We start from the raw sequence: 15,356 nt of genomic DNA, 5'->3' as shown, positions 1-15,356 counted from the left end.
TAGTTCCACAACAGTCATTATTTTCACTTAAAACAAACCATTCACAGGGATTTTAATTATTTTAGTTGGCTTCGTGTGGGCGATGGGAAAGTTTTATATTTAACTAAACTGGTTTATTTTATTACTAGTTCCAGTACACAGATACTTTGCACAATCCTACTAATGTTATAGACGCCAAAATTTGTGAGTACGTGTGTTTGTGTGTTAATGTTTTTACTTCTTAGTAATTTGGTGTTAAAATCATTTTAGATTCTTGGAAGGACATAGGTACAATGTGTGGCTAAGAACCAGGGATAATATTAAAACAGATGCTCTAGAGAGCACCGGTAATTGGATCATCATGGCCCCACTTAATTAAAATCAAAACTTAACTTTTGTTTTTTTTACTAACTAAGTTAAAAGTAAATTCAATGTACGCCATCCTAGACCCCAGCTGACGTCGCCTGTCACACTACAAAATATTAAACATTTTGATTTAAGTACAGTGCTTCTTCGAATAAATTTTAAAGTGTAATAAAAATTAAAATACTAATTATTTTTAAAAGTCGCTAAAGTCTTTTTTTTCAGTTTGACGCGTACGATCTATGTTTTAATTATTTACCCGTGTTACAGGCCACACCCGGTATAATTAACCTAACAACAAAAAGTTGGAAACCCCCCGACTTTGTCACTTCAAAGTTCAATATCTCAAAAACGGCTCAACCCATTTTGATAAAACATATCTAAGAACTATCGCTAAAAACCCTGCTTTCAAATAAAGAAAATTTCATTCAAATCGGTCTACCCGTTTAAGAGTTACGGTGCCACAGACAGACAGAGCGGTCAAACTTATAACACCCCTCTTTTTGCGTCGGGGGTTAAAAACCGGTAGAATAAACGAGCTCTTGAGTGAAGACCGCATCTCGGTAAACGTAGTGTTGGATGCCCTTCGGCCAGGTGGAGTCACGATCTGAGAAAAGCTAGTGGTAGAAGCTAGATGCCTCAAGATGAGTACAGGGCACAATGGCGCTCATTAAGGGAGGCCTATGTCCAGCAGTGGACTGCTATAGGCTGATGATGATGATGATGATGAACAAACAAAATCTTTTATTATTTACTGTTTTAGTCAACTTTCCAATGTTTTTATTGCTTATTTTATTATCCTATTCCTGACGTAGATAAATCCAAAAACACAATAATCATAAAAATTGGTCCAGTCTTTCTTGACTTATAAATGGTGCAACAAACACGACTTTCTTTTATATAAATATATAGATATATAGTTAATATACTTTTGAAACAACTTGAACTACATCAATCAACTGATTGCATATCTATAAACTTAGTCGTTTAGAATATAAAATAGTGTCCCTTACGCAATTTAAAAAAAGACAACGGGCACCTATGGTTTTTGTATTTTATATGCATAAAAGCTTACTTTCTAAGCTTCAATGCCTAAAAAACTGAAAAACCATAGGTGCCCGTTTTTTTTGCAAGGGGGTTTATAACTATAAAACAGATGTGTTGTAAAATCTTGTTTCGAGGTTCGCTTCGTGATGTAAGGCCCAAAAATAATATAGCTAAAGGTACCTACAGAGATTTGTATGGAGCGACGGATCACCACTTAAGTTAAGCTGTCAATTGATCTATTTGTTAGTTGCATTGTTTTGAACTTTATTTTGGACGATATTGGAAAGAAAGAAAGAAAGAAAGAAAGAAAGAAAGAAAGAAAAGAAGATATTGGCACTAGTTTCTAGACGAAGGTATTATAAAAATGCATTGATGTGAATTATTGCACTTGAGTGAATGATTGTCATTTTTGTATTAATTACATTCGTCTGCGACGAATTTGTTTTAGCTATTCTGCAGGAACTTCTCAAGTTATCGGGCCAAGAGTACCCCTACGATTTTAGGCAAACGATCTGTCAAATTTCGGCAAATTTAGGGATTTTATTGTTAAAAAGTAACAAACAGACACACTGACAAACATTCACATTTACGATATTAGAATTGTTTCTTTTGATGATAAAAAAATTCACACGCAAAGTGCAAAATTAATGTATAAAAAGTTCACAGAGTAGTTATTAATTTGTAGACTGTCAGTAACATTATAAGGACAGTGACTGGGTTTGTTATTTATTGTATTTTTAAATTTAAATATCTATAGCAGATATTTCGTCGGATCTACCAACATCTTGATAACTAGTAGACCCATTAACGGAAATCTAGTGGCAAATATATCTAATCCTACTAGAATCATAAATGCGAAAGTTTGTATGTAACTATGTTGGTTACGTCATCACGCTGAAAGAGATGGACGGATTTAGATGATTTTTTGGTATCCAGATAGCTGGACATCTAGTATAACACATAGGCTACTTTCAATCTCGATTTTATCACGGGATCAGGATAAAATCTAGAAATTTCAACCGCTGGGCTACGAGTAGCATGAAATTTGGCACGGTTATTTTAATGCAATATCGATAAAAACCACGATTTAAAATTTTGGGAATTTAGTGAAATCTACTTTTTTTTTTCAATTGCTGAATGTAATGGTTTACGCGTGTGAAGCAGCGGGTGAACACCAGTATTAGAATAGAATCATCGCTAATATGAAAGAAGGTTATAAATTCTTAAAGTTTCAATCTTCAGGTAGAACCTTTTCTTTTTCAAAAATTATTTACAGCGGGACAAAAACTTTTTGCCTTCTCTTTTGAAAAGGCTGTTCGATCTTGTAGCCAAACACGTCTCACTTTTTTATGTTTTTTTTTTACCGTCACAGAAGCAGCGACAGCGGCGGCCGGGGACTGACTGAGCTACGCACAGGCATTAACAACACAATTTACGACTACTTAGCGTTCTGGCCAATTACGATCATTAGTAAACACCTGGGCGATACGCGCGGGCCAATGCTGGAAGGAAAGTTCCTGTGGTGCATAAACTCAATTTCAATAATGTCGTCTACGTAACAAAATTATCAAGGCTTCAGAGATGACACCCTACTAATATAATAAATGGTAAAGTGCGTATTTTTATTGCTCCTTCTCATACATATATATAACAGAAACACACAAAGGCTTCGTTTTATTCCGATATTCCCAAGGGATCGAAATAAACTCCCAAAATATTAACCGTTAGGGTAAGGGACACGAAACTTAACGCAGATGTTTTATATACACCTTTAATGAAATCCACGATGTAATTTTGTTAGACAACAACAACAACAACTGGTAGCATAGTGTACGGTTGCGTCACTCTGAAGATGAGCTCTGGTTGAGTTCGAAACGCGTCAGTGTAGTGTGGTGGTGGTGATAGATGGGTTTGTGTGATTTGTGTGTGTTCTTGGTCGCGGTCGCGGGTAAGCAAGGAAATTCTTTTAGTTCATTGATATGTACCTCCGCAAAGTAACGCCTGATTCAATAAATTATTCAATTCGACTGCTGGATCTATGATACGTGTGCGAAGCCGTGGGTAAAAACTAGTGTTAGTAGTTGCCATTTTAGTCTATATATTATATGGTATTCTTTAAAAGACATGGTTAGATTACAACAGTGATATCTAAGTATTTAATACGTCGAAATTCAAAAATCTTAGGTACCGTAAACTGCTACAACTTTGCCCTCTAGCCCCAACATTGCCTGATTCGATTTAGAGTCGATAACTCAGCACCCTTTAGGTTTTTAAACTTTTATCCCCCCGTAATAATAATTCCCGTGTAGATAATAGTTTAAAACCTATATGAGTGCTAAATTATCGACTCTAAATCAAATCAGGCAATGTTGGGGCCAGAGGGCAAAGTTGTAGCAGTTTACGGTATGTATGCAACATATAGTTTATTCAACCAAAACTAGTATCTGCTACCGAATCCGAAACGGAATTTCGGTTTTATTTTCAGATTAGGCTAAAACTGAAAATTGAATTGAGTGGGTTGAATTTTCATTGCCTCATAGTCGCATAGTTTGTTAAAGTCATAAAAAATAATAATGGAATGTTTGTCATAATTATGTTGGTCATAATTTTGCTCCCGCCGAAACTGTAAATTTAATTGATTATTTTTAATGGTCATTTTCAAAACCTTCTAGGTTAAGTTAGGTTTATTTTAATACAATTCTGAACTATTAATAGACTCAGAGAATAATGAGTATGACAAACAATATAGATGTATTTATGACTCTACATTATGACTTTTAACAAACTTATGCGAGCCGACCCGTACATTTTTATACATGAAATAAATATATAAAAATATATTTCGTTTCTTTGTCCGTCGTTCCTTAATATCGGGAATTAATAGAAGCTGGTATTGTGGGTGTGGTGAGAAATAACTTGAAATCGTGTACACTTGCCTACAGTCGGCGTTAACTGGTACAAAATGCAGTTGGATCTCTAGACCGATAAGAATCCATTCCTTCCTTCTCTTCAGAATGAATCAGTTAATGCTGGTTCCGGGAGGCGGTTGCGGTCAAATAATCTCTCTCTCGGTTTTCCAGTTAACAAATTTGTACAAATTCTACACCAAATTCTTCTACGCGCACGCTGTCTGTCTATAGAACATTTTTAATTTATGTAAGTATTTGAAGTATTTTTATGTACGTACAACCAGCCAAATATGTGGTCTACCCTAAAGTTGATAATCGTTTGCATGTCACATAGCAGTAATGTCAATAGACGTGTATGTCAACTTGAAAGTTCGACTTTAGCGACATATTCATTTGATAGGAACTTGTTTAAAAATTGACAGACCACTTATTTGACTGATGGTACAAAAACTTCATTAAATATAATAAAAAAAATCATTCATTTTGTCTTATTTGTTAGATTTGTTGCAAGGAAATCATTCTGATAATGATCTGAGGTAGGTAGGCCATGATTTTAAGGCATCAATTAACTAGATTACTTAAAATTACTACTAGATTATTTATTTACCTCCTAAAACTATCCTAAATGTTCAAAATTCTCAATTTATTTACGTTTGTGACATACCATAATGTGTACATAATTTCAAACTCAATCGGCTCAGTAGTTCTAGAACAAAGCTTCGGTGACAGACAGATACACGAGTGATCCTATATGAGTTCTACTGTTTTGCCCTAGTTCAAAACTTAACAAAGGTACATTTGACAGTTGTAATGATGATGAAAACGCGGGTAGTTGTGTGCCGGTGTCAGTTTCGTCGGGTAGTCGCGCGAGCAGAGCAGCGGCGCGCAGTGCGCGTGTTGCAGCAGCCGCTGAGTCGCGTTGCTCCGAAGACGAAGGGCTACGGATTAGCCCGAAACATGTCGAGCTAAACTCGATTTAAGACGTGAGTTATCCGGGTCATTATATTTAATATGAGTGAGTCTCACGGTAGTTTCATGTTCAAAATGAACAAAGGTAGTACTAAAAAAAAATACAAGAGATAGAAAAATAATGTAGGTATTGAATCACTTTTGTCTTCGACTGTCCTCAATGATATAGTTTCGATGAGCACGCCATTTCCATGCGCCCCGTCGCCTCGGAATTGACGCTTGGCCGACGAGAGAAAAGGGAGGTTATGTGATTAGGATGAAATCTAATGATTTTATTACAAAACACAAACATTGGAACATAGAGCCTCCTCCTTTTTTGAAGTCGGTTAAAAAGCGATGACTTCAATTGTCGTATGTGTTAAATCTTATACCTTTACATAAACGAGCATTTCTTGTATATCTTCTAATATATAAAATTCTCGTGTCACAATTTGTGACCAAACTCCCCCGAAACGGCTTGACCGATTTTTATGATTTTTTTGCGTATATTGCGTAGGTCTGAGTATTCTCAGTCCTATTGGACTTAAACTATTTTTATAGTATAGCTAGTTTATTTATATAATTCGGTAATCTCGGAAACGGCTCTAGCGATTTCGATGAAACTTGGTATGTTGTCCAGCAGTGGTGTAGGGGTAGCACGCAGCACGGATTGCTGAGGACCTGGGTTCGATTCCCAGTGCTGGTCTCTTTTTCTGGTTTTTCTGTGCATCCATGTCTCAGTTTGTATTTTCGATATGGTTTCACGGGATACCCGTAAAAGTAACAAATTTGTAGTTGAAATAAAAAATACAAAAAGACTCCAAAAAACCAATCATAATTCGGTATGTAGGGGTTTTCGGGGTCAATCGATCTAGCTTAGTATTAACTCTGTGAAAAAGCGAGGTTTCAAGTTTTACCCCGAACGAAGCTCGGTCGCCCAGGTATGCTTTAAATTTAAGTAAGTAATTGAATAACATTGTTGATATGTTTTCAAAAATATATAACTAAGTAACCAGTCAGCATCGCACGGGATGATGGCAAGAGACCGGATGGAATGTCCCTAATACCGTGGAAAATGGGTCGGGTGCTGGTGTGGGACGCAACCTGCGTGGACACTTTAGCCCCGTCTCATCTCCACGGTACAATACACAGGGCCGGCGCAGCGGCCGAGGCGGCCGAAGTTGTCAAGAAGCGCAAATATAGTGGTCTTGATGCCGGATACAACTTCATTGCCTTCGGCGTCGAGACGCTGGGTCCGTGGGGCCCTGGCACAAGGAAACTCTTCAGCCAACTGGCAAAGAGACTGGTCGACGCTACCGGAGACAAGAGGGCTGGCAGCTTCCTCGCTCAGCGTCTTGGCATCGCCATACAGCGAGGAAATGCTGCCAGCATTCTTGGAACCATGCCACAGGGGCCTTTTTTAGATTTATATTAGTTTTTAATTATTATTATTAAGTTTTTATTGTTTAAATTGAAGTTTAGTTCATTCGGATAATTACCATGTATACTATTATGTAATAAATGATCTCAGTAACCAGTTGAATTTCGTCTTGACGTAGATTTTTCTGAATCGGTGGTAGATTTCTCGGAGTTCTTACGAGCTTTTAAGCTGAATTTAATAAAATATATTTTGATTTCTTACTTTTGAAATAATAATAGCTTAAGTTAGCAAGCTTTGAAACTGAACTCGTGTATAGTTTAAAACGCGTTGGCACCTTCAGTGGTGTTGTGATAGTTAACGTGGAAGAAGAAGCGGATTCCCGCATGAAAGCACATGTGTCGCTCAAACTTAGCTGATTTAGATGTGTGATAGTAGAGTAGTGGGTAAGGGCTTGCACTTCATTGATATGTGAACTTCATTTGGAACAACGGTAACATCTTGTACTCGAATTGAGGTTCGATTTCGGTTGTACATATGTTCATGTACATATACAGCTTCGCAGCTTTCGCAGTAAAAGTCATTATGACATCGCATTGCTTTTGAACAAAGCTGGGATAGGTTGAGCTGTATTTTTGACAATATTGTGATGTGTAGATAATTAATACGGATAAACACTGCAAATAGATATTAAAACGAAACAGAACTTTACTCATTTCATTATGTTAAAACTAAAATGACAAAGCTTTTCAATTTTTCTCAAGTTTCTTTACTTTATTACAGTTTTTCTGTAATATTTTCTATTTTCAATGCATCTTGCGTTTGATATCCGTATAAAGACAGAGATAGATCATATTTTATATAGGACAACTACCGTTAATGGGGAATGTCTGAACAATTTAGAAACGCTAGAAACTTTTTATATTAATAGGAATAACCTTTCTAATTAACAGAAAAAATATCAGATTTTTAAGTAGCATTAATTAATTTAAAAAAATGAAAGAGTTTTCTTTACCGCCAAACGCCAATTTACGACAGTCCGGTCGATATCGGGTTGTTCCAATAGTCCAGAATAAAAAACATTAAAAAAGAATTTATGTGTCTTTGACTCGTTCGTTTTGACAGCTGACTGACTGGCTTGGCAGAATGACTTTCTGCCAAGTTTCTTGCGGCGCATTCTTCTTGGCAATGATGGTCTTACCGAAAGCGCTGGTAGTTTAAAAAATGACGTGTAAAAGTGCCCATTGCGGCCTATTTACTGAATAAATCATTTGAATTTTGAATTTTTTGAATTTTTTGAATTTGACACTCTTTACCGGGCCGAATAATACTGACATGACCCTGTTTTTCATATACACGCCCATAGAAACTGACATGACTTTTGAGCTGAAATTATTTTTTAATGTTTTTTATTCTGGACTATGGAACAACCCGTAACCGACCGGACTGTCGTAATTTGGCGGTGAAGAAAACTCTTTCATTTTTTAAAATTAATTGATGCTACTCAAAAATCTGATATTTATTCTGTTAATTAGAAAGGTTATTCCTATTGATATTAAAAGTTTCCATCGTTTCTAAATTTTTCAGACATTCCCCATTGATAAGGTATGTCCATGTTATGCAATCTCCTTTAGCTTTAAACCCTTTCCGAGCTCTTACTATAAAACGCTGTTAGAACGTTTTACGATGGTTCAGGAATCAAAATGGTTCGATTGTACCGCTCGAGTGTTCCATTCTCGTGGGCATCTTTGAGTACTTTTTAGTGGTCCTTTGTCTAGTGGACAATCTGGTCTGATAGTGCCATAACTGGCACGCTGGCACCGCCCGTGCCGTGCCAGTTGGCCGTCAGTCTTGCTGAATGAACGCCAAACGCCAATCGCCGGCGCTGATTAACAGCGCACAGTAGGGCTGCCACCTTATTGAAAGTATAATTTTGTCTTTCTGTCTATATTAATTAATTTTTATCGCAATATTCTTGGTAATCTCAAAGTGTCATCCTACGTGTACCTACATGCTACGCCTAGTGTAGGTGATACAGGTAACTTGGTCAGGAAATGTTTGAGCAGTATACAACACCGTAGTTGATAAATATGTTTTTCTGTAATAACTTATTTTTATACTGTATAAATAAAATATTTTGATTTTTGATTTGATTTGATTTTGATAATGTACAGTCACCAGCGCCAATATCTCACACAACAAAACGTGCATAAATATCTGATACGACTCTATTTCTAGAGCCGGTAGGACTTGTTAGATATTTTTGTACGCTCCGCTGTGCCATATATTATTGTGGGTGACTGTACTCGTTTTACAGATTATTCACTAGTTTCACTACATCTGTATCTGAGATCAGAATTTTTGCGACATAACATAAAAAGATTATGAATTTTATAGCGTAGGTGATGGTGAGTAATGCGGGAATTACACTGAGTCGTTCCCCTAACGCGGTCGCAGAACTTGTGTCAAACTACTTCGGCGAACGAACGTCGTCTTTACATTAGTCTGTCCGCCTACTGCGGCGGCCATATTAAGGCGGTGACAGCTGTCGCTCGCCGAATGCGGCCGACTACAGTGTTCTTTACACTTTTGCGGTCGCCGCATGCAGCATGCGGCGAACGACTCAGTGTAATTTCCGCATAAGTCGATATAAAGTGGTCCATCAAATTAATAACTTAACTGACCTGATATTGAACCCTATGAAAACTGATGAAAAGTGCTGATGAGGCCAAGTTTTGAACAAAAACTTAACTGACCCATGGTTGAGCCCTATGAAAACTGATGAAAAGTGCTGATGAGGCCAAGTTTTGAACGAAAACTTTACTGACCCATGGTTGAGCCCTATAAAAACTGATGAAAAGTGCTGATGAGGCCAAGTTTTGAACAAAAACTTAACTGACCCATGGTTGAGCCCTATGAAAACTGATGAAAAGTGCTGATGAGGCCAAGTTTTGAACAAAAACTTAACTGACCCATGGTTGAGCCCTATGAAAACTGCTGATGAGGCCAAGTTTTGAACGAAAACTTAACTGACCCATGGTTGAGCCCTATAAAAACTGATGAAAAGTGCTGATGAGGCCAAGTTTTGAACAAAAACTTAACTGACCCATAGTTGAGCCCTATGAAAACTGATGAAAAGTGCTGATAAGGCCAAGTTTGAACAAAAACTTAACTGACCCATGGTTGAGCCCTATGAAAACTGATAAAAAGTGCTGATGAGGCCAAGTTTTGAACAAAAACTTAACTGACCCATGGTTGAGCCCTATGAAAACTGATGAAAAGTGCTGATGAGGCCAAGTTTTGAACAAAAACTTAACTGACCCATGGTTGAGCCCTATGAAAACTGATGAAAAGTGCTGATGAGAGCAAAGGTTTTAAACAAAAACTTCTCATGTGCCACCCCTGACGAGTCATTAAATCCCTACCCAGTATCACTGTATTATAATTAACTTGCGATTTTCGGTAACTAACGAACGGTCGATATTTACCACACCTTCCGATACCAAACATAAGGCACTTAAATTTTGCCCACTGAAATAAACCATGACGCGTACTGATTGAGTTCCTAATTGTTTGTTGACGGTCGGGATTTAAGACCTTTTGTAATAGATAAGCACAGTCTTACTATTTCATAGGTTTATTTAGGTTACAGATTTGTTTGAAAATGTAAACTTATAGGTTTAAAAGAACAGACTCTTGTCGACTTTTTAACATTAGATTATATTAATTTTCAATATTCAGATACGACCCCGTTGCATGGAGCTATGGCAGGGGTAGATTTTGAATTAACAGTTGTATTGTTGATTGAAGGTTGCAGCCCAGAAGCCTCCCTACACCCATTGCAGACCTATTATATCATCACATCATAGAACAGATTTTTTGTCAAAATCACATAGCTACTGTTGATTAATAAGGTAGGCCTCGACCAAGTAGTATTAGCTCAAGGCCCCAAAAACTCCCGCCTGTCTCTGACCTAATGGCGATTATCGCCTTTGGAAATAAGCCCCGTGATGATATAGGTTTTGGTGATGCAGTACCTGGGGCGTCAGCTCAGTCCTCTCCTTGGGTCTCGGCTCCAACTTCAGGATACCCTTCTCCTTTGCCTGCACAAAAAAGACACAAAAAAAGAAGATGAAACGAGGATGAACGAGGAGCTTAGCGGCATTTTCAACCTTTTTCACGGGCGGATACTTTAGCTCCACTTTGTCCACTTACCAAGATTTTTTTCATACGCCATACCAAAAAAAAATGTATCTTACTATGTGTATATTATTGTATATAGAGAAACAGCGCAACTAATAAACGTTGAAAAACTTGTACAGCGTCGACTTTATCACTTTAAGGAATCTCTATTAATCAACCTTTGAGTGGATGAGGAACATTCAGTTACAGACAGACAAAGAGTGTAGGTTTGGTGTAGGTACTTATTATCATGACACTATTAGGTAAGTACGTCAAAATAAACAAATATTCTACATCGAGAATGTTCGTTGAGAATGTTCAAAACGTTTGCAGATGTAGTGAATAATCCGTTCCTATCGTGAAAATTAAGAACACACGACTACTTCCGAATGCTGCCGACGTGTTTACGCATTATATTAATAAGTGACATATTTGTATTTTAATAAATAAGGTAAGCTCTTATTTATTAGTTACAAATGTCAAACCACGTGTTTAAAGTATAATCATACTGTGATGTTATAATTTAAACACCACGATCAAAATAATGTAAGTTAAGAATGTAAACAAAAATCGAATAAAAACCATAACTTGGGTATTAACTACTCTATATCGATTATTAATCTTTTGATGCAATCTTTCTGAGGCTGACTGAAGTACCATGACAAATACAAAGGGTTCCACGAAAATACGATTGGAAAGAGTTATTCACTATCATCTTAACCGTTAATCAATCAAGGCTTGCCAATCGTGTCAAAAACTTGTCGCAATCAACTCCATAATAAAGAATGTTTTTTTGGAATCTTTTTGTATTTTTTATTTCAATTCCAAATTGTTACTTTTACGGTCATCCCGTATAACCTAAATTGAAAATACAAACTGAAATATAGATGCACAGAAAAACCAGAAAAATAAGACCAACACTGGGAATCGAACCCAGGTCCTCGGTATTCCGTACCGCGTGCTATACCGCTACACCACTGTTAGTCAACGGCACAGACACGAATTTCCCCTATGCACCACATATCTCAGCTTGTTTGTTTCTTATTTAGCCACTTAAGCAGTGACGCTAGCGACATCTATAACGTAGCCCTCATCGAGAAACTTTAGGTACCACTCCAACTACAACACCATAATAACGTGCGAAAAATACAATTACCTTGTCCATGGTTCAAGCGTTCAGCACCAACTGCTGTCAGCGACTGCCGCACACACCACATGGCAAAACCACGTAACCCGAATCCAATTAACACGCATTAAAAGATAATATCTCAGGTCCCATGACATTCCGGGTGAAGCATTAGGTAGTTGCTAGGTTTATTGGCTGTTAGAAAAAGGTTCCAGGTATTGCGCTGACGTTTGTTAATAGAACGTACAATTGGGAATATGGGACCGGAATGTAAGGAAAATATGAGCGTATGATATTTGCATTCCATCTCTTTCTAGAAAAATGAAATTTCGTCGGTCGACGTGGTATACGAGGCCATTGTTCATGTCGGACCTCTTTGCCTAATCGACCATTTAAAACGTTCAGTTTCGATCTTTTTAAAGATAATGAAAAAATCTTCCAAAATTCTATTTTCGTATTTGAATGAATAAAAAAATACTTGCATATGCGACTCGCCTTAGAATGGTGGTACTGTAACAATTTTCTTAGTTCGGCTTTGATATTTAAGATGCCATCAATTTTATTGCGAGAAGGGTCTACTCTAATCTGTATCACAGGCCAGATGGACGTAAAACAAACTTAACCTAACCTAATGTGTTCCATAAAAACATAAGAAAATACAATGAGTAAAAATTTTGCTTTCGGAGAAAATTCAGAGTTGGGAAATTAAAAAGTTGGCAAATGAAACATTTGGCAAATAATAATTCTGCGAGAGGGCAGGATACCACTTACTTAAGCGTGTGTTCGTTGTTCCTTCACTGAATGATGATATGTAAAAACCTGGCGTCAGGGACAGTCGAGTTCATAAACTTGTGAGCATAAATTTTATCAAAAATATCTGAACACGCTTCTACGCCGTTAACAATAGAGTCGTGTTCAGATAATTTTGATCAAATTTTTGCTCACAATTTTATCAACTCGACTGTACCTACGTCGGTACTTAGGCTATTTTTTTCCCGATATGCTTACGAAATTGTTGTAAAATTCCCAAAATCTTGACAGCTGCAACTAAAACATTTACACGTGTGTTCGTTATACAACGCAAATCATATTTCCTTGTAATTTTTGAGATTTTTCATGGAAATTTAGTCAAACTTTTTCACTGCTCCACAGTAGCAAAGCTGAGTACAGTCGAGCTCATAAACTTGTAAGCAAAAATTTGATCAAAAATATCTGAACACGCTTCTACGCCGTTAACAATAGAGTCGTGTTCAGATATTTTTGATCAAATTTTTGCTCACAAGTTTATGACCTCAACTGTACCTACCTATTTGATATTATTTTAGTTCGAACTTTACGAGTTCCTGAAAAACAAAAGGTCTTAACAGACGGACAACAACATGATCCAAAAGGGATCCGCTTTTCCTTTCCAGGTACGGAACCCTAAAAACTGATTTTTTATATTATTCAATTTATTGACTTACGTTCTTTTAGCGTACTGCCCCGTAATTAGTGAGTGCTGTGTAAAGCGAGCTGTTAAAAGGGGTGAGACTCTCGGTTAACATCGCTATCCATTTGGGGGGTGGCTTGCCACGGGCTCCTATTGTCACCCACCACCATACTCATTTGACCGGCTGGGCATTCAAACGTTTTCCCACTTTTAACATTAAATAGCTTTAGCTAATGGCGATCTCAAATTACAAAAGTGACTAAATCTATGCTCCCGGTGACATTAAGGTTTAGTTTTAGGCACCCAGGTCAAATTTACTTAGCTAGTGTCATTCTATTATCTATGAACTGAGTTAGTACACAATACAGTGTTTTACCGGCAGCCAAGCATTTTTAAGGGAGGTTAAAGTAACGTAAAACCATGCCATTAATTAAAATTATTTAATTTTTAAAAAAATGTGCCAAAATTTATGGCTAACGTTCCTCTTGACACTCGCTCAATTCAACGTAAGTAAATTTTATGTCATAAATAAAGTTTAAATTGTTACTAAAAGTAAATATAACTAAAGTATGACTAGAAAAAAAAATGTTTAATGATCCCCTGCGGCATCAACCCAAAGATGCTGGCAAAGAAAGAAATAAAAACTAACTACCTTACCTACATAATAAGATATGGTGGATAAGCCGTGGTGGCCTAGTGGTTTGACCTATCGCCTCTCAAGCAGAGGGTCATGGGTTCGAACCTCGGCTCGCACCTCTGAGTTTTTCGAAATTCATGTGCGGAATTACATTTGAAATTTACCTCGAGCTTTGCGGTGAAGGAAAACATCGTGAGGAACCTGCGAAGCGATTCAATGGTGCGTGCGAAGTTCCCAATCCGCTCTTGGCCCGCGTGGGAACTATGGCCCAAGCCCTCTTGATCTGAGAGGAGGCCTGTACCCAGCAGTGGGACGTATATAGGCTGGGATGATGATGATGATGCCATTAATTTAATTAATAAACTAAAATTCAGATTTTGTTAACCTTCTAAAAAAAATATAATTGCCAGTAATGTACAGCAAAGTAAATCGACAAGTAAGTGTAAATGACAGCCGACAGATACTTTGATTATTACTTGTCAATTTACTTCGCTGTACATTGCTGGCAATTATAATTTTGTTATAAATTTATAACAACAGCAGCAGTTTACAGCGAAGTAAATTGACAAGTAATAATCAAAGTATCTGTCGGCTGTCATTTACACTTACTTGTCGATTTACTTTGCTGTACATTGCTGGCAATTATAATTTTGTTATAAAGTTAACAAAGTTTGAATTTTAGTTAATTATTTATATTAATGTCATGGTTAATTTACAGAAATACGTTACTTTAACCTCCCTTAAAAATGCCTGGCTGCCTGTAACACACTGTATATCTTGCTTCTCCACTAAAAATGTAAATCCGCTTCGCTTTGCTACAAGACTTTGGTGCCTGGTAGTGATTCTGCAAAGAGGTTCAAAAATTTAAAAATCAACAAATAGGAGACGAACAACGTAGACGTATCGGCAACAAAGAATGAAAGCTGCTAATGCTGAAATTTTCGTCGCCTATTTGTTGAATTTTAAATTTTTGAACTGTTGTGTAAACTTAGCTTGGTCGTGTTATATAAGGAAATTTCTTTGCGGTGGTGCTCGATCGATTAAAAGTCAGTTCACCCGTTTTTGAGATATTAAACTTAGAAAAGACAATTAAATTTCGGGTGTTTTTATTTTTTTTAAAGATGTTTATTTTTATAAGCTTTTCCTCAGCTTGCCCTGTCTATTTATTTGTTTGTGTCAAATCTTGGAAGCTAAATTTGACCCACTTCCAGCGGTCCGATTGACTTGAAATTTGACATACTTATGTTTTTTTTTTTTTTTTTTTATTTGACTGGATGGCAAACGAGCAAATGGGTCTCCTGATGGTAAGAGATCACCACCGCCCATAAACATCTGCAACACCAGGGGTATTGCAGATG

General features: G+C 37.0%; 1 protein-coding gene across 2 annotated transcripts in view; it reads right to left on the bottom strand.

Annotated features, from left to right (window-relative positions):
* LOC141437636 (transmembrane channel-like protein) overlaps positions 1 to 11,984 on the bottom strand; it is a 31,101-nt gene extending 19,117 nt beyond the window's left edge. For both annotated transcript variants that reach the window (XM_074101088.1, XM_074101094.1), the window contains exons 1-2: positions 11,963 to 11,984; positions 10,662 to 10,727 (exon numbers count right to left, since the gene is read on the bottom strand). In XM_074101088.1, the coding sequence (XP_073957189.1) occupies positions 10,662 to 10,727; positions 11,963 to 11,971 (75 nt within the window). In that variant the 5' untranslated portion in view covers positions 11,972 to 11,984. The remainder of the gene's footprint in view (positions 1 to 10,661; positions 10,728 to 11,962) is intronic.
* Between the last annotated feature and the right edge of the window lie 3,372 nt (positions 11,985 to 15,356).

This window comes from Choristoneura fumiferana, chromosome Z, assembly GCF_025370935.1.
Source record: "Choristoneura fumiferana chromosome Z, NRCan_CFum_1, whole genome shotgun sequence".
Taxonomy (NCBI): Eukaryota; Metazoa; Arthropoda; class Insecta; order Lepidoptera; family Tortricidae; genus Choristoneura; species Choristoneura fumiferana.
Note: the sequence above shows the minus strand (reverse complement) of the source record. Positions and strands in the feature narration are given on the sequence as shown.